Here is a 25,888-nt window from a genome sequence, read left to right on the forward strand (position 1 = left end):
CACAAAAGCTTGTAAGTGGGGAAAGCCAGGTCTCCTTGTCTTCAATAATGCCCATGCCATTTCCACCATACCGTGCTGTTCAGGCTTGTACTTGATCAGAAGCTCCCAGTCTAGCAGGCCCCCTGTCCTTCAGTACATTTAAATGTTCCCTCTGTAGGTTTGGAATTTGTACATTTTCTCTTCTTCTGGACGCTGTAGTCAAATAAAAGTTGTGCTCACAGGCAACCTGACTATGGTTAATTTATATGCCAAGAACCATTTTCTTTCCATATGAGATAGCTCTGAAATTGGTTATTTTAACGGCATAAATGGTAAACAAAGCTGGATACTAGTTAAAGTGGTAAGGACAGATTTTAATCAGTAATATGCTATTGCAATAGGGAAAAGAGTCCAAGATAAACTGGACTCAACTTTGATTTATACAGAGGTGACTGGGCATTTTAAAGGGAGAATGAGGGGTAGAGAAGGAGGCAAGTAGGGACTTGGTAGAGTCAGGGAACTGAAAAATGACAAAAGGCAAGAAGACAGCATTGGTTCATGTGAAATCCATCTGGGTTTGCTAACTGGTATGCATTGAAGTTAGACTCCTACCCTCCCACAGAGGCTGGGAGACAGAGGCCCATCTTGGCCTTGTGGCCAAGGTCGACAAGATGGCTTGGAGGAACGTGGCAGGAGTCTGGTCAAGAAGATAGTCTTTGTCAAGAGCGCAGTTTCATGTTGACATTTCCTTCCAGTGATCATTCTAGTCAGCTTTCCTTGAAGGTCTGACCTGACTTCCTAAATAGAGGCTTGGAAAACTCTATCACACTAGTGCTCATCTCATCTCTTGGTCCAGAGCAGGCACCCACTAAATGCCTATTGAGTGGATGTGCAAATGAGTAACACATTAACAAATCATCTGTTAGGTAGGTCACTGCACTTGGTTAATCTTACTCATTTTTATAGTGATTCTCATTAGCTTCCATTTCAGATGCTGACATTTCTTAGTTTTATCCCCAAATTATTTGGGAGCCTATAGCATCCTATCTATGCACTGACTACGTTTCCAAACAATACATTTAAAATCAGACCTGTTGAATGATTTACACGGATATCAGCTTATATTTTTAAAAAATATCCATTTGTACCTGATGATTTGTGCAGGTATGTTTACAGCCACAATTTGTGACCCTTTTAAAAGAGAGAAATTAGTATTTAAAATTGATGATCTGTCATGGGCTTACTTTTATGCACATACATGCGAACCCAGGTATTGAGGATATTGTGCTGGTGTCTCTATCCGTCAGAGTGGACCTGTGGTTCCTGGCCAGAATCACAGAGGTTTGGAGGAAGTGGAGGCTGAGGAAGCCATCAGGCTGTGAGAGAGAGTTTCTGAGTTCCTAACTGGAAAATGTAAAATGTGGCTTTAAAGGTGGTCAGGCTCCAGTAGGCTCTGGTTACAGGCACACTAATGTTCTGGCTAACAGTGTAAGTGCTGGTGTCTCATCTGAGAACATGCCCTTTGAGATAACCTCTGCTTACCACCAGATCCACTGTAACACGATCACAAGTGACACAACTGCACTTCCGAAAAGTGATACTTCCGAAAACAGAAGTCATGCTCTTTCCCATCACTTGGGTTCAATTCTCGCTGGGAGATCAATATAGCGAAGGCAGAGATACTTAGAATTTTGCAAACATTCTTAAGTGCTAACCCATAAACAACAATGTTCTAAATTATTGGCAAAATTCACAAAGACACAAGGGTATCCAGAGTTTTCCTGAGGCCATGCTCAAGTCCCTTATACATATTAAGCACTCAGAAATGGTCATCATTGGGCATAATGAGTGGGGACAGGGATTCAGGTCATGAATCTTCTTGGTAGTCACTTGAAAGAATGAGAGTTTAAAAAATACTTCTAGTACTGTGTGGGGGGTGAGAGCGGCAACCTCTCCTGTATCTATCATTAAGGATCCCTAGATATGTTTTCCTGGGGCCTTATGGGGATTACATTGAGGGAGAATTGGGGCCCCTTGCCAGCTCCTGGTCATCGGAGGATGTCCTTTAGGGAAGGAAACTCCACTTCTTTTAAGGAGGCTGGGGTAAACTTGGATTATACTTCCTTGACATGGACTTAGTGACCATGACATTCCTGTTTCCTAGGAAAAACTCTAGTAAACATGTCTTGATTGCTGCTACTGAGGACCTATTCCTGAAACTGTCTGTAGCTAACACATGCAGAGGTTAAGGAGTTCTGTTGAGGAAGGGAGCCAGCTGAGTGTAAGAAGAAACAGCCTGTCTGAAGGAGCTCCTTGAAGTTCCCAAACCCACCTGCATCATGTCAAAGGGCCCAGGGTCCTTAAATAAACAGGCTGTTTGATAGGAGACTGGGTGTGGAGTGAAACCAGCTCAGGTTTGAGGAGTATATGGGACTGGGGGTACTCACTGGAGATCTGGGACTTATCTGGTCCACACATCCATTTTGTTGGGTGCGTGGAAGTCTTATAAAATTTGAAACTTCACAAATTTAAAAGACTGGGAGATTCACATGAATATCTGGGTTTCTGTTTTCTAAATAATCAGATCTTGGAAGTACCTAAACTGTATTCCCACATGACAATAATCAGCCAACTGAAGCTAAGTAGTACCCTCACGTTTGCCACATTCATTTGTGACCTGTTTCTCTCGTCCACATTACTCATGTGATTCCTGAAGACACTCGAGCCTACAAGCCTTGATGGAGTTAAAAAATATCTACTGACACCTTCAATATATAGAATTCTGAGGCTGTTGACTTAGGCTCCTTCAAAAACTATAGTTGGCATTCTCACCTGCTGGACAATGCAATTTGTAGACAGTGGCCCAGATAGGAGGGGAGAGTTGGCTTCACAGTAGAGCTGGACTGTTCATTGGTGTTCATTGGAGTTCATTGGTGTTGCATCCCCCTCACCTTTCAATTTCTTGCCTTTTTTTTTTTTTTTTTAAACCTAGGATGCCATTATCATTATGAGTAGGACACCTATGAAAAGATGCCAATGAGGCTCTTAGGCTCAGGATTTGCATTTAGAGTAAAGTCAGGAAAGAGACAATGCCATCTCATATGTTAGCATTCATCTATTTTATTACATATTTAAAAAATAATGCACCCTCTAACAAGCTTAGTCTGCAAATACAAACAGTAGGTGCAAACTGAAAACTAATCATCTCTAAATATTTTCACGTGCAATGGCTCGGGTATAATTTTTAAAAGTCTCCCATTATTGGAATGCATAAAAAATGGCATGTTACAGTCTTCAATCAAATTAAGGTTGGATTATATCAAGTGGTTGCACTAGGTCCTTTTAATTTCTTTCTGGAAATATGAGTTATCCTCCTAGGAATATTCAGAGTTTCAGAGTTTTATCATTTATGGCATTGTAAATGTCCTCAGTCATAGGCACATACATTTCTGCTTTGTCATCCAAGAAATATAAGGCATCTTTGATGACTGCAGGATTAAAGCCCTCCTCCACGAGGGTCACTTTGCGGTGTTTAAAAGTTCCAGTGATCTCAATGGTGTCCTGGAAAACATCAAACAATCCACACTGTTGCAGTGTTTTGTGAACAGATTAGGGTTCGGGCAAATGGCAGAGGGTGGGGTGTCTGGTAGCTCTGGCTCCTGAGAGAGGTTGGGGAAGCTAGTTCAATACCTCCTGTTTACAGAAGCTCCACTAGGGGGCCTTTGTGCAGGTAGCTTTTCATTCCTCTGAGGCTTTAAGATCACCTGTGGGGAGGGAGGGGCTGTGGAGGGTGAAATGCAGAACAGAGCAGGGGTGCCTAGGTGGCTTAGTCCGTTAAGTGTCCGACTCTTGATTTTGGCTCGGATCATCATCTCATGGTTCATGAGTTTGAGCCCCACATCTGGCTTTGCACTGCAGGCATGGAGCCTGCTTGGGATTCTCTCCCTCTACCCCTCCCCTGCAGGGCAGTCTGTTGCTTAGTGAGCTTCCGGTTTTACTAAAATATCCAGATTTAGGGTGGGGTGGGGTTAGGGATCATCTACACACAGACCACTCTATTTTCTCAGCCTGTTTGTCCACTAGGCTGAAGCTTTTTTCCTTCAATTGACAGGTGATGGATGATCTGAGCGTATTTCAATTTTCACGTCTCTCCACCATCTCATTATAAACGTCCATGCTTTATGAACATCAACAGAAATAACATACAACTTCCACAATAGCTGGTAGCCTAACATTTCTTTTCTCAAGTCTTCAGCTACAGAATCATATTGCTCAGAGTCCAAAAGTGAGAGAATGTTAGGCTAACATGGATTAATGTTTGCGAAAAAACACATCCCTCTAGTGATGTGGAACACCTAGTGGTGATAGTTAAACATTTGACAGCTCCAACTGGCTAATGCTTCCCAACTAAGTTTCACACCGTAGGAAGGTGTAGAGCTTCAGTGGATTTTTCTATCCTTTAAAACTGGAAACATTTTAAGTATCTGTCATCCTTCATCAAACCATAGACTTTGTGAGTTATTTGCTAATACTACTGCTGAATGATCTGGTCTGTCATTTTAGGGAAAAGGGGATCAGGATTTGGCTTCTGCTAGCTCTATTTTCTGATACTTCTGCTTCCTTGTGGAGCTTCCTGGCAAGGGTAGTGACAATCTGGCCAATATGGTCACCGTGGTAGAAGGGAGTTGTTCCCTAAGACGCAGCGGTCTCCAAGAGAGAGAGGATAACTGAACTCAACAACAAGAAGTCTCACCTGTATTCTTAGAAACCGGGGCCTTGCATAACTGGGCAGGTAATCGACAACATGGTTAAAGAGTTTTTTTCCATCAAATTCGTGGTTTTCCTTCATTTTGATAGAGGCCATGCCAATTCGACCCTCATGACCTAGAAATAAAGAGAAAAAATTAGACGTGTTATACTACTTATGATGTTTTCCTAGTTCAAAGTGGGCTGAGAACATTGACATGGGTTTCTTTTGGATAGTCGGAATTTTTATTTCAGGTATATGTGGAAGTTATTCTAAAGTGACTATAACAACAATAACAAGAGCTATACGCTGATTAAATCTTCATTATATGCCAGACCCTATACTAAGTGTGTTTTATGGACTATTTCATTCAACCCTCACAACAACCTTCTGAAAAGGTATAAATATGATCTCCATTTTACAGATGAAAGTACTAAGGCTTAAAGATATAGTACGAGACTTGTTCCAAGTTCACACAGCAAACAATAGACAAAGTCGGAAACCAGATTGAGGCAATCAACGGTCATCCTTCTCAGCAGCCTAAATGAAAACACCAGAGTAGAAAACAGGCCCTACTGGTGGCTGAGGGAATTTTTTTTTTTTTTTTTGGACTCCAGTGAGAAGTCCTTGTTCCACAGTCATGAACAATTGGGCTCGGGTTGTTCTTTAGGGTGTAGTGTCAGGTCTGTTGTGCGTCCAGACACAAATACCACCTTTGAGATTTTGCCTTTCTGCATTTCAGAGAAGCTGGGAGTCAGGAGGGTGATGGGAGGTGCAAAGGCAAGCGGCTGTGGGCCCTCCCATTGATGAGCTATATTCCCCAAGGCTGTGTCTCCACAGAGACCAGGATCCAGCAGCTCCTTCCTGTCTGGGCAGCAAGGTAAGTGGGGAGGAGTTAAGCACAATGACTACACTGTTTTCTTGTAAAGACAGCAATAATTAGGTATTAATACATCTTTTGCCTGATCCAGCAGACTGGGTGGGAGTTGAGATCCATTGAGATCCACTTCGCTGAACTACCTAGCTGTAATCAGAGAGGGGAAGGGGCCGCCTTGTGCCCTTTGTCACCTGGGCCCCAGCTTTTGAAACCTCTCCCATGGTGATTGTGTGTTTACCTGTGGCTCCAAAGAAGGCAGGAAACAAGAGGAAACATTAAGAGAAAGGAAATGCACGCCTCTACGATTTGCCTCATATCTGAAGGAGGGAGACAGGGCACAGGACCCTCTTTCTCTAGGGGTCCCTCGTAGCTTGCTCAAAACCAACCATCTTAGGAATCTCAAATGTCTCCAATAAGCTTCTTTTCCAATCAAGGCAGAGGCTGATGCAACAGAAATCTTCAGCACTGACTGGCTCCTTGCCTCTTGCTCTGACAGAGACAATGCCCAACTGAGAGACGAATAGGCCTATTGAGTCTCAGATCTCTGCCCCAGTTCCCAGGGGTTGGTTTGGGGCTAGTTTAGCTCCGGGGGGGAGGTTCCAGTTTACAACTGTTCTGGCCAGAGTTTCTCTAGCGCTGCACTGTCCAGTATGGTAGCCACTGGTTTCATTTGGCTATCAAAATTAATTCTAAAAACACAAACTAAAAAAAAATTCAATTCCTCAGTTGTACTAGCCACAATTTCAAGTCCTTAATAGCCATGTAGTGGTTATTGGCTACCATAGTGGAGAGTGCACATATAGAACATTTGCATCACTGCAGAAAGTTCTGTTGAGAACAAAAAGTTCTAGAGAGTAGTTGGGAAGTTCTGGTGTGACATCTAATAACAGTCAACTGGGCTTACACTTTGGTGTACCTTCCTGGTCCAAAGCTGAGATCTGTGAAGGCCTTGCTGAGCCCTTTGATACTGAAATTCACCCTGGTAGATTGCCTTCTAGATAGACCTGCCACATTTCTGGGCTGCAGCAAGGCTGGCCGTGTGCCTGTCAGGCCAGCCAGCAGCTGGCATGGCATCGAGAATCACAGAATCTAAAAGCTGAGAGACACTTCTCAGTTTATCTTTAATCTTTTTTTTTTCCATCTTATTTGAGAGGGAGAGAGAGAGAGAGGGAGCAAGCAAGCAGGGGAGGGGCAGAGGGAGAGAGAGAGAATTTCAAGCAGGTTCCATGCTCAGTGCAGACCCTGACTCAGGGCTCCATCCCAGGACCCTAAGATCATGAGCTGAGCCAAAATCCAGAGTTGGATGCTCAACTGACTGAGCCACCAAGGTGCCCCTATCTCTAATATTTCAATGCAGCAAGAATTCTCACAGGATCTTGAGTGGACATCCAGCCTCTCTACACGCCCCAGCTGGTGGGCCATTCCCCACCTCAGGAGATAGACTTTTGTGTTGTTAATCTCTCTGGTTATAGGAGACATCTCAGGCTAAAATTTGCTCCCTGGTCATTTCAATCCCTTGGCCCTCATTCTGCTCGCTGTGGGTATGGCAAGCACACCTGCTCCTTGTTCTACTTTGACTGCCTTCCAACCATGTGAAAACCATTAATCTCCTTTTTGTTCTAGATCGGTGACTCCCAAACCTTACTGGTTGTTAGAGTCACCTGGGGACTAAAAGAAGACATGAAATGTCTGAGTCCCAAACCCCAGAGGTTCTGATCCATTATATCTAGGCTTTAAACACTCTCCCAGACTGAATCACTGTACTCTACACCTGAGACTAATATTGCACTGCAGGTTAATTAATTTGAATTTCAATAACTTAAAAAAAAAGAAAGTTTCCCAGATGATTCTGATGATTGGTCAGACGAGGTTTCAGTGCTTCTCAAAATTTAGTATCTTCTAAAAATTTGTGGTAACACACACATAGCATAAAATTCATCATCTTAACCATTTTAAAGTGCCCAATTCAGTGGTATTTGATACATTCACAATGTTGTGTAACTATCACCATTATCTAGTTCTAGAACATTTTCATCACCCCCAACTCAAACTTCATTGCTTTTAAGAATCACTGGATGGCTTGTTAAAACACAGGTCCCTGGGCCCCACTCCAGAGATTCTGATTCAGTAAGGGTTGGGGTTGGCCTGAGAAGTCATGTTGTTTCACAAGCTCCCCAGTGGTGCTGGGCCAGGGGCCCCACTCTGAAGAGCAGTGGACTCGATCCTTCCAATGCATTCCCCCAGATTCTCTCACCTTCTCATACACATTCTTTTGTGTTGCTACCTAAATCCAGCATTTAGAGGTGCACACAACACGCCAGGTGGGGTCTGTGAGAGCCCAGCGCAGTGTGATGACTGACAACCTTGCCATGGGCTCTCGTGTTAATTCAGCCCACGTTCCAACATGAGCAGCGTGCACTCAGGTCACGCTCTGTGACCTGAGATGTGGCTGCACTTCCTATCATATCATTGTCGTTGTGCTGGAGAGGAACAGGGAAGAGAAAATCTCAAATATTCTTTAAAAAAAAAAAAAAAAGACAGCACAAAGTTATGTGAAACCACCACAGCTTAGGAAAGAGAGACTCTTGGATTTCTATTTTGAATATAGGTGAGAATCCCAAATTCTGGGGGAGTTCTGGGGGAATACTAATATCCCTAGCACCTTAGAGTTGGACAGTGATTTGGAAGTTTTAATCCTCTCTCATCTATATAATTAAAACGATTTCTTCCAATCACAGCACTCATGTATACGTCTGGTAGGTGTATGTTTAGTGTTTACATAATTGAAGCGAATGAGTTCTCTTAACAATCTCAACGTCAGGGCTGATATTACCCCTAATTTTAGTGATTTGTCTGAAGTCAAACAGTCCCAGGTACTGGAGCCAAGGACCCGAAGTCAGACCTCAGCTCTCCCCACTCTGCTGGCAGAGGCAGATCTGCAGATGAAGGCTTGGTGACACCACTCTGTGTGATGATTCTGAAACTCACTGGGGTGAGCTGGGGTCAAGGATCTGTTTTAAAAGAAGTCTGGACAAAGGCAGCTCCTTTTCAGTTTTTTCTCCCAGCAAATATACTTGCTGTTACTTGTGATACTCGGTTCCGAGGCCAAGATACCATTTCCCAGCTATCAAGCCTGACACGTCTTTTCTCGAGGCATGCCAAATGTAGCATGGGACCCTGCATCTTGCAGAGATCTGGCTTGCCTGAGAGCCCAAGAACAGCTGGGGAGCTGAGCCACAGAGGAAGGCCAAGTTCAGATGTGCTGAGTTGGCTGATTTATAATGGAATATAAACCAGACATCAGCCCCTTACTCCCAGGTGGCTGAAAGAGACTGGTTCTCCAGCAGGGAGGCAAAAGTGATGACAAACTTTGCCATGGGGTTAAAATGATGTTCAGTTACTGTATAGGTTTACGCAGAGACTTATGTGTACCTGGCACAGACACTCCATAAACGTTTACTTCCTGGACAAAATCAACCAGTCCTACGATATCAGCGACTTCAGTGGTGGCCACATTTTCCCCTTTCCAGCTGGAAGAAAAGGCAAGGTTAGCAGAGGTTACTGGTGGTCCCTGGCCCACGGTTCCATGGCAGAGCACGCATCTCTTCTAGGCCCTGCAAGGTGTCTGCATTTCTTTTCCCATCTCTGCTCTCAAATCCCCTGGAACTTAGTCACAGGAGAGGCATTCTGCTTGAGAAACAAAAGACAAAGGCATAGACAAAGGCATTTAAATAATAAAATGTGGAATTCCAATCTCACCACATGAAACACGATACAAAGAATGTTCTAATGTTGAAATACAGGTTGGCCTAAGAAAGGTACTGGAAATCAGGAACAAATCTCAATAACTTTTTGTCGTGTTTGGGTCTCCCACTTTTCTCACTCACTAACTTTGGTTGGTTTCATACCTGTATTTCAGGGTCTCATGGCAATGAGAAAGCTTTGAGTAGCAAATAAAATACCATGCTTTATTTACAGGGAGATTATAACGTTAGTGCCCAACCTACACTCGTCTACTTAATAAGGCTTTAAAATTTGTCTACATTTAAAAATTCTTTAGATCTCCTGGAAGTATCTTTTTAGTAACATGAAGGTTGCATAAAATCATGGTATGGATCTTGAGTCATGGAATACTCCAAAGACGGAAGGAACACTCTGGATCATTGGGACCTTCATTTCATGGGTGAAAAAGGTTACCAGCCTTGACAGCACAGCTGGCCAGGAGTAGGGGTGAGCCTAGGAGCTCAGGTCTCCTCATTTGTATTCTTGCTCTGCCTACTACAGCCAGACAACTTCCATCCCTTCCGCATGCATTCACGCAAAAGTATTTATGTGTGTCAAGCACTGTGCTAGGTGCTGGGGAGTGAACCAGCAGACACAAGGCCTGGCCTCAGGGAGCTTGCACAGGAGGGAAGTTGATTAAACCAAAGTGTCATGAAAGGACCATGAGAGAAGCTGGAGGACCATGCTGTTGTTGGGAATTAGTTTCATGGTCTTATTATAATGACTTTCAAATTTCATGGTGCTGACTTGGGTTTCTGTGGGAATGGTTAGGGATGGAGAGTGGGAGGGAGGTGAATAGTGGATTTCAGAACCCCTCACTTCCTCTTCAGCTAGATCAGCTCCGTATTAGCTTGCATTTGATTTTATCTGAAGAAAAGCCCCACGACTGGAAATAGTATGAAACCCTGGGCTATCCTAGGGGTGACTGGTAACAACTGAGGATAAATGAGAGAAACTGGATACACTGTTAGTTAGGCTCCAAAAATCAGGCACAGGTTTTCTGCCTATTTCTCAACTGGTGTTGCTCAACCAACTTATCTGTGCATTGCAGGAGTGACGCTTGTAGGAAGAGTGACACTTCCGGTGGTTTGCTCCTTATTTTCTGGGAATATAGAAGTTTGGATGGACATGCCAAAGAGATAGAGGGAAATGGGGCACTGCAGCCAAAGTGGAATGCAGTTCCAATTTAGGAGTAAGCCAAATTGTGCATGTGTTTGTTTTTGACTCAATAACTCAAAGAAACCAACCGGAAAGTATCTCCAACTCTGTCATGAAAGTAGATGAAATTTTCATGGTCAATCACTAAGAGATCTCCACTATTGAAATAGAGGTCTCCTTTCTTAAAGACATCTCTCAGTTTTTTCTTCTCCGTCTGAGCACTTCCTCCAGCGTAGCCACTAAAGGGTGTGAGTTGTGTGATTCTGCAAATAAGGAGTCCAACTTCACCTAAGAGAGAAGAAAGTAAATTGTCATTTTATGTGATAGCAGTAGGCAAATTTTATTACTAACATTCTCATAAAACTGTTGCCATACACTCAAAAATGGACATCTTAAAACATGGCCCCTAAATCGACAAATATCATTTTTTTTTAAATTTTTTTTGCAACGTTTTTATTTATTTTTGGGACAGAGAGAGACAGAGCATGAACGGGGGAGGGGCAGAGAGAGAGGGAGACACAGAATCGGAAACAGGCTCCAGGCTCTGAGCCATCAGCCCAGAGCCCGACGCGGGGCTCGAACTCACGGACCGCGAGATCGTGACCTGGCTGAAGTCGGACGCTTAACCGACTGCGCCACCCAGGCGCCCCAACAAATATCATTTTTTAACCTTACAGAGGCTAGTACTAAACGTGTCTTCAACAATGAAAAAATTAAAGACTTTCTTTGTAATTAAAATACACTCAGAAAAATGTAATGCAATGTTATTCAAGTTGCATTTTCAGTTACCCCTCTCCCCTCCTCCTTTTTTTAAAGTAGGCTCCACACTCAGTGTGGAATTCATGACATTGAGATCAAGACCTGACCTGCAATCAAGAGTCGACTGAGCCTCCCAGGTACCCCTTCAGTTACCTTTATTATAAATCATTTATAAAGCTGATAAAACATTGATTTCATTTTCTATGTATGGTAGCAACATTTACATGCTTATCATTTCAATAATTTGCATATATTAGTAAGAATCAGTTTCTGAACTTACAAGTGGAAGATATTTTCTCCTTTACCTCAATCTTTAATTTTCCACAACCTAAGACAACTCACAAGTGAGATATCCCCATCATTCCATCTTAATTTTATAGCATTTCCAAGACACAAACTTATAAAGTTCTCTTTCAATCTGTTTTGATTGACTATATGCATAGATTTTCCAAATACTAGATCTTGAACTTCCATATATATTTGTTAGTAAAGTTGATATTAAATTCTCTGAAAAGCAACTGTGTTCAAAATAATTTTTATCCCACTTTACAGAAAATATGTTTATCCCTCATCTAAGCCTAAATCCTGCCAATGGACATTGCTCCAGTTATTAAATTAGCCCTGGGCTGAAATTAGCATATAAGGTTTTTTTCCAAACTACTCCCAGATTTTAAAATTTGTGATAGGGGTGCCTGGGTGGCTCGGTTAAGTGTCTGACTCTTGATTTCAGCTCAGGTCATGATCCCAGGCTCGTGGGATCGAGCCCCATGTCATGGGATTGAGCCCTGCGTTGGGGCAGAGCCTGTTTGGGATTCTCTCTCTCCCTCTCTCTCTGCCCCTCCCTTGCTTGCACTCCTCCCCCTCCCAAATAAATAAACTTTAAAAAAAGATAAAAAAATGAACAGGGGGTTTTGAAACAGGTAGGGTATGTCTGAATTCAGATATATGGTAGAGTGGGAGCGACAGAGGTCATGAGAATTTTCAGTTAGCAACTTTGCATTTTTCACTCCTGGAGAGAAATGTTAAAAAATGTCCAGCTTTGGAGCAAAATAACACAACGATAAGAAGTGGTGAATGCTAAAGAACAAAAACCAAAGAAACCAAAAACCGAACTAACCAAACAAAACTGTTGCCATACAATCCATTGGCAACAAGCTAGCTGAAGGAAGTGTCACTATCCGTGCACGTGTATGTCCATATACATCCTATACATACATATAGACCATACACACAAAGTACAGTATCCCATGTGGCCACACACTTGTAATTCTAAAAATGCTAGTATTTTATGGAATAATGATTTACACTCATACTTGGACAAATGCACAGTAGTCTAAGCTTGAAGGTAGACCTTGTAAAGCTAACTATAGCTTTGCAACCATGATTACATATCCCTTTCCTCAAAACACTTACCTCATAATTAAGAAGTTAAGCTAGGTTTCAAAGTATAATTATGTTACATGTAGTGGTAAATTAGTATCTTTTGGAATTTCTGTAACTATTTCTGAGGGTACTTAAAATAAACCTCTTTTATCCCCCCACTCTAAATTTTTTTTTACCATATATTCATTTTAGCAATGATATGCTAGTTCTTAACAGTTACTTGATCAAGTTAAGAAAGGGCACAGGTTAGCTGAGCAAAAATCTACTGTACCTTTGGGAACTCGGATGCAATATCCATTTCCATCTCGGACAGGTTCATCTTTCTCCACATCATATTTAATCAGCTCATAAGTTATGACTTTCTAGCAAAATGAACACATATCATTTTAAATACAAATTCCTTCACATTTTTTCCTTTTTATTGTGGTACAGCATACGTGAAGTACAAAAAGTACATTATCTTTAGTGTCCAGCTTGATAAAATTACATATGGACACATCCATGTAACTACCACCCAGACCAAGAAATAAAACATTTCCAGTACTGTAAAAACTTTCCCTTTGCCCCCTTTCTTTCAAGGTAAACACTATTCTGACTTACCACCATCAATTAGTCTTAAAAAAATTTTTTTTAATGTGTATTTGTTTTGAGAGAAAGAGAGATAGAGAGTGAGTAGGGGAGGGGTAGAGAGCTGTCAACACAGAGCCAGACATGGGGCTTGAACTCATGAACTGCGAGATCATGACCTGAGCCAAAGTCAGATGCTTAACTGACTGAGCCATCCAGGTGCCCCACCATCAATTCGTCTTACACTTGAAATAAATGAAATAGGAAATGAAATATATGCCTTTGTGCTGCTGCTTTCACTGAACATAATACCTGTTACTCATCTAGCCATGTTAATGTTTTTTTCCAGTGGTTTATGTTTTATTGCCATGGAATTTTCCTTGCAGGAATATGCCATAATTGATCTATCCTTCTGTTAACTGGCATCTGGACTGTTTCTAGTTTTAGACTATTAAAAATGATGCTGTTATGAACATTCTCAATACACGTGTTTTGGTGAACATATCACAATGGATTTTAAAAATCCTATATGCCGCTGTTAGATGATTCATGTTTCCATCTGTTCTCCAATATATTTAAGGTTCAATGGTATAATTATTTCATGCCTATGGCTATAAAATTATTAAAACTCTATTATATTTTACATATACATATTTTACATATTTCAATGGCATAAGAATTTAAATGTATGTAGTGCAGTAAGAGTAATCAGTATATTATTTTCTCCTACTAATACTCTCTACTATTACTTTCCCTACTAAATATGACAGGATTTAGAAGTAATGATTAGCCATGATTATTGTGTCCATTTCAAATTTTATATTTAATAGTAGCAAATAACCATTACAAGGCAAGTAGCATTCATAGTCAACAAATGGAGGGCTTGTTTATTTGCAAGAGTATAAAAAATTTGGGGCTGGTAACCAATGTTTCTTTCCACATCAGTTGCAGGGGCATCTTCTTCCCTTTCTGCTTCAGTTAAAAAATAACTCCTTGTTTTTTGTTTTGTTTTGTTTTGCTTTTATTTTTTGAGAGAGAGAGAGAGAGAGAGAGCAAGCCAGGGAGAAGGGCAGAGGGAGAGACAGAGAGACACACACACACACAGAGAGAGAGAGAGAGAGAGAGAGAGAGAGAGAGAATCTTAAGCAGGCTCCATCCTCATCACAGAGCCTGAGGTGGGGCTCAATCCCATGACCCTGGGATCATAACTTGAGCCAAAATCAAGAGCTGGGTGGGTGCTCAATCAACTGAGACACCCAGGCACCCCTCTTCTTGTTTTAAGTAGAAAAACTGACAATAAAACATGGCAGTCCATGGATGAGGAGCAAAGAAATATATATATATATTTTATATATATATATATATATATATTTTATTTATTTATTTATATATATATATATATATATATATATTTTTTTTTTTTTTTGGGAAGAACTATTAATACATAGCACTGACTTCTAAGGTCCTTAGGTTTGGTTTAAAACAAAAGTTTCCTTGAAACTCATCTTCTTGAGGGTCAATAGTAACAACATAGATACCTTGCACCGTGTCTCAACTCAACTTTCTGCCCTTTCTTGTTCTGAACTACATTAGACTTGGGTCTCCAGCATCTGGGCTTGGTACAAGTAGAACTGAAGCTAACTAGAAAAGACTGACTTTATCAGCAGTGGTTCCAGTGGGGAGTAGAAATTGATTCTTAGTCTGTAGCAGCACTGCCCAGTAGAGTTTCTGTGATGATGGAAATGTTCTACATCTGTACTGCTCAACATGGTAGTCACTAAACCCAGGTGGCTACTGAGCACTTGAAACATGGCTAGTGTGTGTGAAGAACTGAACTGAAAATTCCATTTACATAATTTAAATTTAGATGGCCACACATAGCTAGTGGCTGCCACACCGTATGGTATAGATGTGGAGGGCAGTGGAGGGACCTGCGTGGCACAGGTGTGGCTGTCAATGTCAGAGTGGTTCCCCAGGCTTGAGAATGCCTCGTGATAAGGCCCGGATGTGAGGAACAGGATGATAATATCACTACAGCTAACAATTATTCAAGACTTTATATGACAGGCCTTGGGCTATGTCCTCTAAGAATTTTTTTCAGAAGTTATTTAATTTAATTCTTTCAATAACCTTTTCCCCTTATGCTAAATACTGAGTTTGGGCCAGGCACTAGGCCCTACATTTTCTCTTTTTTATTTCTGTTTTCCAAACAATGAAATTGAGGCCTAAGAAACATAAATGACTCGCCCAAGGTCACTCAGGATGCAAGGTGCTGAAATTTTATCTCTTGGGGCAGCTCTCTCATGCACATGCATTGCTATCCTTTGTACTCTGCCCATCAGTCCCTGGGGACACATTGCCTGGGAGCTCTGGTGTATCTGTTCACGGCCAGCTGGGCAGGAAGGGCCGCCAGAGGTGTAATGACAACAGCGATGGCTCACGCATGTGGAGGCTCAGCATCGCTGAATGTTGCTGGAATTCTGAAAAAAGAGGGGGTCACCTGGAAGACTTCTCAAAAGCAAAAAAAAAAAAAAAATGCAAAGAGACTGTCTAGAGACCCTAGGCCAGAAGTGACTGTGAGGGAAGAGAGACTACCATGTAGCTGGCTTACACATAAGAGATAACCGGTGGAGTTTGCAGGCAAATACAAATGTTCATAAGATCCTAGAACTGGAGTGCATTCCAGTTCTCTCGAAGGTCTACACAGCAGTTCCTCAGCCCTGGCTTTTGGAAAACACTGATGCCTGGGCCCTGCCTCAGAACTACTAAATCCAAAGCTCAGAGGGTGACACCCTGCACCTGCATACATGAAAAACTCCCCAGGTAACTGTGATTTCACAGTGTGTGGTAAACTTATGGAACTGGCAACCTTCTGGAGTTTGGTCACATATGTGTATAAATGGCATCAGGAAGACTTCACATAAGTTGCAGATAGCAAAGGTGTAATAGGTTGTTATTAAGAGAAATTAAGATTTTTAGGGACGCCTGGGTGGCTCAGTCAGTTAAGTGTCCAGCTCTTGACTTCGGCTCAGGTCACGATCTCCTGGTTCATGAGTTTGAGCCCCACATCGGGCTCTGTGCTCACAGCACACAAATCCTGCTTGAGATTCTCTCTTTCCCTCTCTCTTTGTCCCTCCCCCACTCATGTGCCCTGTTTCTCTCTCTCTCACAATGAAAGGACAAACTGAAAAAAATTTTTGAAAAAAAAAAGAGAAATTAAGATTTTAAAATTAAAGGGTCCTGTCACTTTGTGCTCACTGTCATAGAGAAGGATCAAATCCTCTCTCTTGGTTACATGGATTGGCCATGGCTCTGATGCAGTAAGAAATAACGTCATCATGACATCTCTTAAGACGTGTCTGCATTGGGGCACCTAGGTGGCTCAGTCAGTTAAGTGTCCAGCTCTTGGTTTCAGCTCATGTCATGATCTCATGATTTCGTGAGCTTAAGTGCTTTATTGGGCTCTGTGCTGGCAGGGCTGAGCCTGCTTGGGATTCTCTCTCTCCCTCTCTCTCTGCCCCTCCCCACTCATGCTGTCTCTGTCTCTCTCAAAATAAATAAATAAACTTAAAAAAAAAGTCTCTTCATTCTGAAAACTGGCTACATATACTCTCATATTTCAGTGTACTTACTTTCTGTAGGTAGTTTACTCTCCCAACAGCACCAATTTTGCTCGTATAATTCAAAAAGCCAATATTGCCTTCAGTGGCAGCGTAGAACTCATAAACGGTAATGTCCCCAAATCTCCTGATGAATTCCCTCCACACATCTCCTCGCAAGCCATTTCCCATTGCTATTCTCACTTTATGGACACGATCATTTGGTTTCTGTGGTAGGAGGAGGAGAGACCAAATTGAAACCTCTCTGAAGCCCGTACTTATACACTAGTGATTGCCTTCATGTTTCTACATATTCATGTTGGTTAGGAATTCACCTTTGTGCACATCTTTTCTGTTACTCACACACATAACACCTCCTCCCTGCCAACACATGCAGTTTAAGCCGCCGGCTGGAACTCTGACTTAATGACCAGAAGAATTGGCTTTTTTCATTTTGATTTTTAAGAGGCAAGGTGAGATAATTTGATAGAACTAAGTAATGTCAACATTTAATTCACATCCAATCTGAAGCTAGAACAGTGTGCTGACTGTTTTCCTGATGGGGCTGGTGAATCTCAGTGAACTGTCAGAAAGGAGGAAAGATCTATCGAAGACTGACAATCTGAAGCACAATGTTCACGTGGTGAGGAAGAAGAAAACCGGGAACACAGTGCAAGGAGAGAGGAATGGTTTTCCATTCATTACTGTGGGGGCCTCAGGGGGCTGGAGAGAAGACTCTTAATCATGTCCTCATTTCACAGATAGACCCAGAGGCAGGTATACAATGAAACTGTCCCAGTGGGATTGGGAAAGGGAAGAGAGAGAGGAAGCTGGCTCCCAGTTGCCTCAGGTGGCCTGGGAGGAATGTGCTTTGCTATAAACACAAATCACAAAGGAAAAGTTGTTTTGAGTGTAAGGAACTGAAAGGACAGCTTGTGTCCCCAAGAGGTGGAGTTAGGACCAGGCTGGTTTCTATGCAACCGCAATCATTTATGAGGCCCCTAAAAATATGTCCAAACAAGCCCAGAGTAACTTAAATGATGTTTTATATTAATAAGGCAATTTATGTCCTCTAGGAGATCAGAGTCTGGTGGTAGAGAAAGGTAAATAAGTATAATTTTAACTTGAAAATTCTGTAACTCTATGACCTTTAACAGAAAACAGAATGGAATGGGTAAGAGTGCTTGGTAACTAGGCTTCCCCTCTCACATCAAGTGTTAATTTCTTTGATCGGATTGCAGTTTGCTTACAAGAGCAAATGTTCTGAAGAGCATTTCCTACATTATTTCCTAATTTGTGAAATCATTGTGAAGTTAGTTTGGAGTAAGAGTTCCTCTTTGAAAAAGAACTGTTGGAATAGAGAGGCTGGTCGTTCTCTGATAAGGGGGAGGGCCTTGGGTGTAGCAGTTAAAAACCAAACCAAAACAAACCTTGGATTGATTTTCATGTGAGAGGAGGCAGTAGGTCAGGAGAGAAGTATAGATGGATTTCATTTCTGAGTAGCTCCTTGGTCAAAAGGCCTGACCTCCTTCAGAAGTCCTAACCAGAGAGGTGGACAGATCCTGGTCACTGGTAAAAACTGGGCCCTTGTGTGGCCTTTCTGAGGAGGAAATGTGTAGGGACCAGGGGTCTCATGCTAGTAGTAGTTCCTAACCAGGGTGTTCAGGAGAGTTACCTGAGAAGCCTTCTGAACCTGCATGAACCTTAGACATTATGACTGAGTGGGAACCTACTGTCTTCATCAGCTCCCTAGGTCACCGAATCTATAGATCTTTCTCAATTTATGATGACATTACATCCCAATTAAGTCACCATCCATTAAAATATTATAAGTCAAAAATGCACTTAATTCACCTAACCTACTGAACATGTGTTGGGAAATGTGTTGGGAACACGTACATCAGCCTACAGAGCTGGGCAAAATTGTCTAACACAAAGCCTGTTTTATAATACGGTGTTGACTATCTCACGTAATTGATTGGATACTGTGAGAAACAGAATGGCTGTGTGGGTATCAGTTGTTCACCCTCGTGATCATGTGGCTGCCTGGGGGCTGAGGCTCACTGCGGCTGCCCAGTGCCACCAGAGAGTATCGTACCATATATTGCTAGACGGGAAAAGATCAAAATTCAAAACTCAACGTATGGCTTCTACGGAGTGCAGATCACTTTCACACCATTGTAAAGCCAAAAAATCATAGGTCAAACCATTATAAGTTGGGGACCATCTGTATTTCCTTCCATAACCACCAAGTACCTCTAAGCAGGGAGACCCTACGTCTAGTTTGTCGGGGCCAGTCCTGCTTATGCTGTTGTCCTGATGTGCTTATCAATGACATGCTTTCACTCTCAAGTGTCCCCATCTGGATGGTGAATCGCAGGGGCACTCTTCCAGAAGGCACTATTCCCAGTAAGAATTATCAGCTTTTCAGAGACCACCCTCACCCCCCCACAGTGCTATCCCTCATTCCCCCTCTGGGAAGAAAACATCATAAAATATTTGAAGAATACTGACTTTGGCTTAAAAATAACCTCCAGACCTGGGGCTTACCTACTCCCAGGCCTGTGTGAGAAGCTCCAACCTAGCATTCCAATGTGTAAACCCAAGACCTTACTAATCCATATGCAGCCCGTAATCACCCTCCTAGTTCCTTTCCTAATGGGTGGTGAACATCTGTCTCCCCCGCTTGGACTGTTAACTCCTCTGAGGCCAAATACATCTCTATATCACCTGCACTGTGTTCTTCCTACAGTGCAATAAAAGAAGGAATAACCTCCACCAGGAAGCCCTCAAGTTCCCTGCCTGACAGTTAATGGCTGGGACATCAGGACACCGGCAGGGCCTGGGGCACAGGGGAGCTGCAGGTGCCTGTGGTGCATGGGAAGCAGGCCAGCTTCACAGGTGCAGCTGTCACCTGCGGGTGGCAGTTAGCTGGGTTCAGAGTCACAATACCAACAGCTCAGTTTTCATCATGACCTGAAGGATCTTATTACACCAGCAGGGGATTAAGTCTCTAAGCTGGAAGTGTTTGTGCACACGAAATGAAGGGCCCTGGAGCCTTCTGAGATGTCTGGTTCTCATCTAAGTTTTGCTCACCACTGGTTGAGGGTACCGGGTGTGACTCAAGTCTTCCCTTCCCACAGGAGAAGCAGTGTTTCCTTATCACCAAAGTCACCCCTCAAAGGAGCCGTATTTTAGGTCAAGGGTCACTGGCTCATTTTTTCTTTAACAAGGATCAAACCTTCGATTCCACTTCAGAGGTGAGGGGTCACATGCAAACACACCCTGGGGAGTTAAATCTACACCAGGCTTTAATGACCGAAAGGTGAGAGGTCAGGGTGCCCAGAGAGGAATGGAAAGCACCAGGTAAATAGAGTAAACAGAAAACATTTATGGACGGCTTTACTACTACGTGCCAGGTATTTGACCTTTATTGTCTTACTCATGTTTCTACAGAATCATACCGAAATGTGATAGGTAATAACAGTATTTGCCTCAATTATAATCGAGGAAGCAGAGCCTCAAAACGATTAAAATAATTTGCCGGAGATCACACAGGTAACAACACAGTTGCTCCAAGATTCAAATCCAAATCTATGTGACTTAGAGAGAAGTCTTTCCTTTCGTTAAAAAAAAAAAAAAAAGAGGGGCACCCACGTGGTTTAACGTTCAACATACTGAAAGGCTTTTAAATGGAGAATGTCACCACCCTGCTTACCTGCCTCCATCCTTTGCATCTATTTTACCATCTGGACGCAGACACCTTCCATTTTTGTAGCTGCTTCCTCTTCTCTCCATTTTCTAAGTTAAATGTTTATTCTGCTATCTTTTGATTCATCACTGTTAGACATTATTTATTGATTTTCTATTGTGCTAGAGGAAGGTGAAGCTCTCTATCATCCTCTCCAGTTTTTTCAATATCACAATTATTGGTTAAATCAATTTTCAGTGCTCACATTATTTTGCTCATAATACACTACTGATGAACCAAGGAATATGCCGTGATCAAATTCTTGAGTAAATTGTAATTTTTCCTAGAATTAACTGCCTCCTGCCCCATTGCTTCATGTTCTTAGTTTCGATTCATAGGTCTTTCTTCACCCCCCCAACAGCCTCGAAATACAATGTTCTTTATGGTGAAATCCACCAGATGCTAGAATTTCCTTTTTCAGACCCTTATGCTTCCTTTCAGCCTTCTGCCCCAGTCCGGACTGGTTACCTTCCAGGCCTGGGGATTCCCTTTGTCTCTCTTTCCTGGCTCCTGGCTCCTCAGCTTTCCTCACTCTCCTGTTTGCATGGAACACTTTCCCTAGTAACTTCCTAAAGGAGAGTGTAGAGGAGGTAATTTACTTTGAGACTTTGAAAGTCTGGAAATATTCTTACTGTGCACTTGATTGATAATTTTATTGGATATAGAATTCTAGAGAGGCAATACTTTTTACTTAGAATTTTGAAGGCACTGACCTTCCAGCTTCCAGTCTTGCAGCTAACAGTGTTGATGTTGCCAAGTCAAATGTTATTCTTACAGAATCTTTCCTCTCTCTCTTTTTTTTTTTGGTAGTCTTAAGTTTCATCCTGATGTAGTGTTAAAAGTATTAATTCCACTCATTTTATTGGTACCCCCCTGGCTCTTTCAATCTGTCCTACAGTTTTGGGAAATTTTCTTTCCTTTTTAATTTTTTTTATCTTAAAATGCTATATCTCTTCAGCATTCTTTTTATGTACAAATAGGCTGACCATTACTGTTTTCATTTCACTTTTTAAAAATATTAAAGTTCTATTCCTTCTTTATTTTTTCATTAAAGGATAGCTAACATATAATGTTTTATTAGTTTCAGGTGTACAACAAATTGATTTGAGAATTCCATACATTACTCATGGTTCACAATTATTGACTATATTCCTTATGCTATACTTTTTGCCTCCATGGCTTTTTTATAGTTTGAATCTCTTACTCCCTTCATCTATTTCACTTATACCCTTGTCCCTCTCCCTTCGGACAACCACCAGCTTGGTCTCTGTATTTATGATTCTGTTTTCTGCTTTTTTGTTCATTTAGCTTTTTAGATTCTACATGAGTGGAATCATATGGTATTTGTCTTCCTCTGTCTGACTTATTTCACTTAGCATTATACTGTCTAGGTCCATCCACATTGCTGCAAATGGCAAGATCTCATTATTTTTTATAGCTTAGAAATATATATGTATATATATATTATATTATATATGCATATATATATATATATATATATATATATACACACATATCTCATCTTCTTCATCCCTTTATGAAGTTCTCTTGTATTGCTTCTTTGATAATATCCTCCTCTCCATTTTCCCTATTTTATTTTCCTGATTTTCTATTAATTAGATGTTGGACCTCTTGGATTGATCTTCTATTTTCTTATCGTGCCTCCCCTCACATCCAACACTTTATCTTTTCTCCAACTTCAAGGTTTCCCAAGTTTATCTTCCAAACTTTCTATGAATTAAATAATTTAAATCATATTTTTATTTTCAGGAGGTTTTATTAGTTTTTTTTGTAGCATACTATTCTTGTTTCATGGATAGAATATCTCTTCTAACAGCTCTGAGGATATTAATTATAGGTTTTTGGAAGTTTTCTCCAACTCTTTGAGTTGATGCTGTTTCTTCTATTCTTTTGGTGATATTTCATACTGGAGGCTTCCCTCGGGTGTCTGCTGATCCTTGACGTCTGTTCATGTTCAGAAGTAAGGCAAGTAAAAGATGTTTGAGCAGCTTTGTGTGCAGAGGCAGTGACTATTGCTAAGCGGGCTGCATGGTCCTGTGACAGGGTAGTTCGACCTGAGGATCAGACTTCTCTGTCTCTTGCTTATAGGCATAAATTAGCTACGGAATTCTAGAAGCTGTGCAGGGAAAGGGAGCTGGCGGTCTCTCTGGTTAATAAGTAGATATTTACTCAGTCTCTATCTTCAGTGCCTCATCCCTGCTGTCTTCCACTGCCCTCATTCCCTCATCCCTGCTGTCCTTGAGGTTCACAGCTCTTCAAGGTCTTCTCAAGAGAATAAACCTCCTGTCTCCTAAAGGGGTGTGAGAGGGGAGCAGAGGTCCAGCTACTTCTTACACAAATTTTCCAAAATCCTCCTATTTTCAAGCCTGAAACCTGATCCCATCTCTAGTTGTATTTGGTGCCTCTGATTTCTCAGGTTTCAGGAAGTCACTTGGCTTCCTTCTTGTTGGTACTGACCTATTAGGTTTCACCTTTCTTAGTATTGTGATGTCAGTGACCTTCATCTTTCAGCTCTCTGTTCTATGTAGTTTCCTGTTGCAATGCCTCTTAGTTTCTAAGAAGTGCAGTTTATATGTCTTTTCCTTGGTCTCCTTGTTTTTGGAAGATTTTCAAGAGGTGAGAAGGCAGAAGGCATTCACCATCTTAAAAAAACAAACAAACTCCTGAGTCCATGATCTTGACAACTAACTTGCTACACTTCAGCCCGGCTCCCTCAGGAGAAAAGAAAGCAGCCACTGGACAGGAATCAAAGGAGGAGCCTCAATTTCTCTGCTTTACCAAAGAGGGCTTTCTCCCTCCAGCATATCTTCCCACTTGTGAAGCCAAAGGGACTGTCTAAAAACACCCTCTCTCCCCATCACTCTTCCATCGAAGGCCCTTTAGTGGTGCTTTGTCATTCACAAGTAAGTCTCACAAAGCAAAGCCCTTGTCACCTGGCCCAGCCAACCAGCCTTGCCTCCCGCTACACTGCTTTCAGCTCCCAATATGCCAGACCCTTCCTTCCACTCTGCGTACACTGCTCTGGGTAACCAGAAGCCCTTCTTTAGAAGTGCATGGTTGGAAACCATCTCTGCACCCTTCCAAACTCACCTTCTGGGTAAACTTCTCTGATCCTGCTCTGTTTCCCTCATTTGTTTTTCTGCTTTCTTTCCCTTCCCCCACCCCCTGCCCCTGGCCTGGCCCTGACAGGTCAAACTGGTCACTCTTCCCTCTGTGCTGCTAAATACCCCTTCATTCTGTTTTCTGTCAGAATGGAGGTGATGCAGGGACAGAGATTTTAGGCTGGGAAAGGACCACAGGGGCTACCTAATTTTGGAAGGAAGGCAGATGATGCTAGGGAGTTAACAGTAGGGAAGTAAGTTGAGTCTATTCAGTGGACTCAGGGTCCTGGTCTGTCTTCTTTCCCCTTCCAAATTTGACAACTTCTATGTGTGGCCCCTGGAACTCTTTTCTGGTTCCTTATTCCCTCTCCCCTCTGCTCCTCCCACCCTGGCCACATGCCTAGCAAGCAATACAAAACCTCATTTACACCCATCCTACAGCTTCTACCATCCTACTGGAGTAATATTGAGCTTTAGCAGTATCTTGTTCCACCACATATTTTCCCCCTAAATTACATTGTTTTTTTAGACAACTACACAAACAAAATGGGACATGACAGCTGCACACTGCAGAAAATGAACCAGAGTGGACTTTCATTGTAAACAGGTACGCTGGATGCCAAGTGCCAAATACAACAATGGAAGACAGGTAACATGGTGCAATAATTTTCTACAATCAATAACACCATAAATTCACTAGTCAACAGCTTTGCGAGCCAACTCCCACTCAACCCTACATGAAAGTGATTGACTAGTTTGGATGTCTTCTCTTCTTTCTTCTTTCGTGTCTCTGGGGAAGAATTTTCACTGATTCCTTTGATGATATGTGTGGAGCACCTACTATGAGCTGCACATTCTTTGGTACTGAAGGTAATGATAATAATGGCTACTATTAGTTGAAAGAGCCAGGTACTTTGTACATGCTTTCCGTATACATCATCTCATTTTTGTCTTCACAGCCCCCTATGAAGTAAGTACTATCATTTACCCTGCTGGATGATGGGGAAATGAGAGTTGAACTATCCTACTCAAACAGTAGAATCGGGTTTCAGACTGCCAATTGCAGAGTCCTGCCTCTTGAGAACTACATTATTGCCTCAGGCTAATGGTGGCTGCCAGTATTTCTCCCTGGTCCTCTGCTCTATCCGAGGAGCTACTGAATGTGATTAAGACAAGGGACAAGCCTCCACCCCTCCAACGTTGTCTCAGATTCTCCTGATGAGAAATGCTTTGTCTGTGGAGGGGTGTCATTTGTTTTATCTGCTCAGCTAAGGCAGGAATTGCCTCCCTGATATCCACTGCTTGGGGGGGCTGGTGGTGTTAGCCCTTCCTGTGACAGCCTATTCTAGGCAGCTCTAAGAGCGAGAAACTTTCTGATTATGTTGATCCAGAGCCTTCCACCAAGCATTCTAGTTTTTATCCACGTTGTTTGAGAAGTCCTTTTGACACAGTCTTTCTTTAAGCTCCCTTTAAAGCCCTAGAATTTGGGTTTTCTATTGTGATCTATTTTTTTTTAAATTTTTTTTTCAACGTTTTTATTTATTTTTGGGACAGAGACAGAGCATGAACGGGGGAGGGGCAGAGAGAGAGGGAGACACAGAATCGGAAACAGGCTCCAGGCTCCAAGCCATCAGCCCAGAGCCTGACGCGGGGCTCAAACTCACAGACCGTGAGATCGTGACCTGGCTGAAGTCGGACGCTTAACCGACTGCGCCACCCAGGCGCCCCTATTGTGATCTATTTTTTAAAAATTATGGTTAAATACAATTTCCTATCTTACCCATTTAACCAAAAATATGGTTAAATACAATTTCCTATCTTACCCATTTTAAAATGTACAGTTCAGTGGTACTAAATTCATTCATTATGTTGTGCAACCATCACCACGATCCATCTCCAGAACTCTTTCATCTTGTAAAACTGAAACGCTATACTCATTAAACAATAACTCCCTATTCTCCCCTGCTCCTAGTCCCTGGCAATCCACCATTCTACTTTCTGCCTCTATGATTTTGATTACTCTAAGTACCTTATATATGTTGAATCATACGGTATTTGCCTTTTTGTGATAGGCTGTTTCACTTAATATAATGTCCTCAAGGTACATCCATGTTGTAGCATACTGCAGAATCTCCTTCCTTTTTAAGGCTGAATAATATTCCA

General features: G+C 42.0%; 1 protein-coding gene across 2 annotated transcripts in view; it reads right to left on the reverse strand.

Annotated features, from left to right (window-relative positions):
• Window positions 1–3,131: 3,131 nt before the first annotated feature.
• The window catches only part of SLC27A2 (solute carrier family 27 member 2), a 43,818-nt gene continuing 21,061 nt past the window's right edge, over window positions 3,132–25,888 (reverse strand). For both annotated transcript variants that reach the window (XM_047074459.1, XM_047074458.1), the window contains 6 exons: window positions 16,886–17,080; window positions 12,958–13,048; window positions 10,634–10,832; window positions 9,036–9,133; window positions 4,733–4,863; window positions 3,132–3,540 (listed from right to left, as the gene is read on the reverse strand). In XM_047074459.1, the coding sequence (XP_046930415.1) occupies window positions 3,364–3,540; window positions 4,733–4,863; window positions 9,036–9,133; window positions 10,634–10,832; window positions 12,958–13,048; window positions 16,886–17,080 (891 nt within the window). In that variant the 3' untranslated portion in view covers window positions 3,132–3,363. The remainder of the gene's footprint in view (window positions 3,541–4,732; window positions 4,864–9,035; window positions 9,134–10,633; window positions 10,833–12,957; window positions 13,049–16,885; window positions 17,081–25,888) is intronic.

This window comes from Lynx rufus, unplaced genomic scaffold (assembly GCF_022079265.1).
Source record: "Lynx rufus isolate CCGP_SWC_20201006 ecotype Redwood Valley unplaced genomic scaffold, mLynRuf1.p SCAF_13, whole genome shotgun sequence".
Lineage (NCBI taxonomy): Eukaryota > Metazoa > Chordata > Mammalia > Carnivora > Felidae > Lynx > Lynx rufus.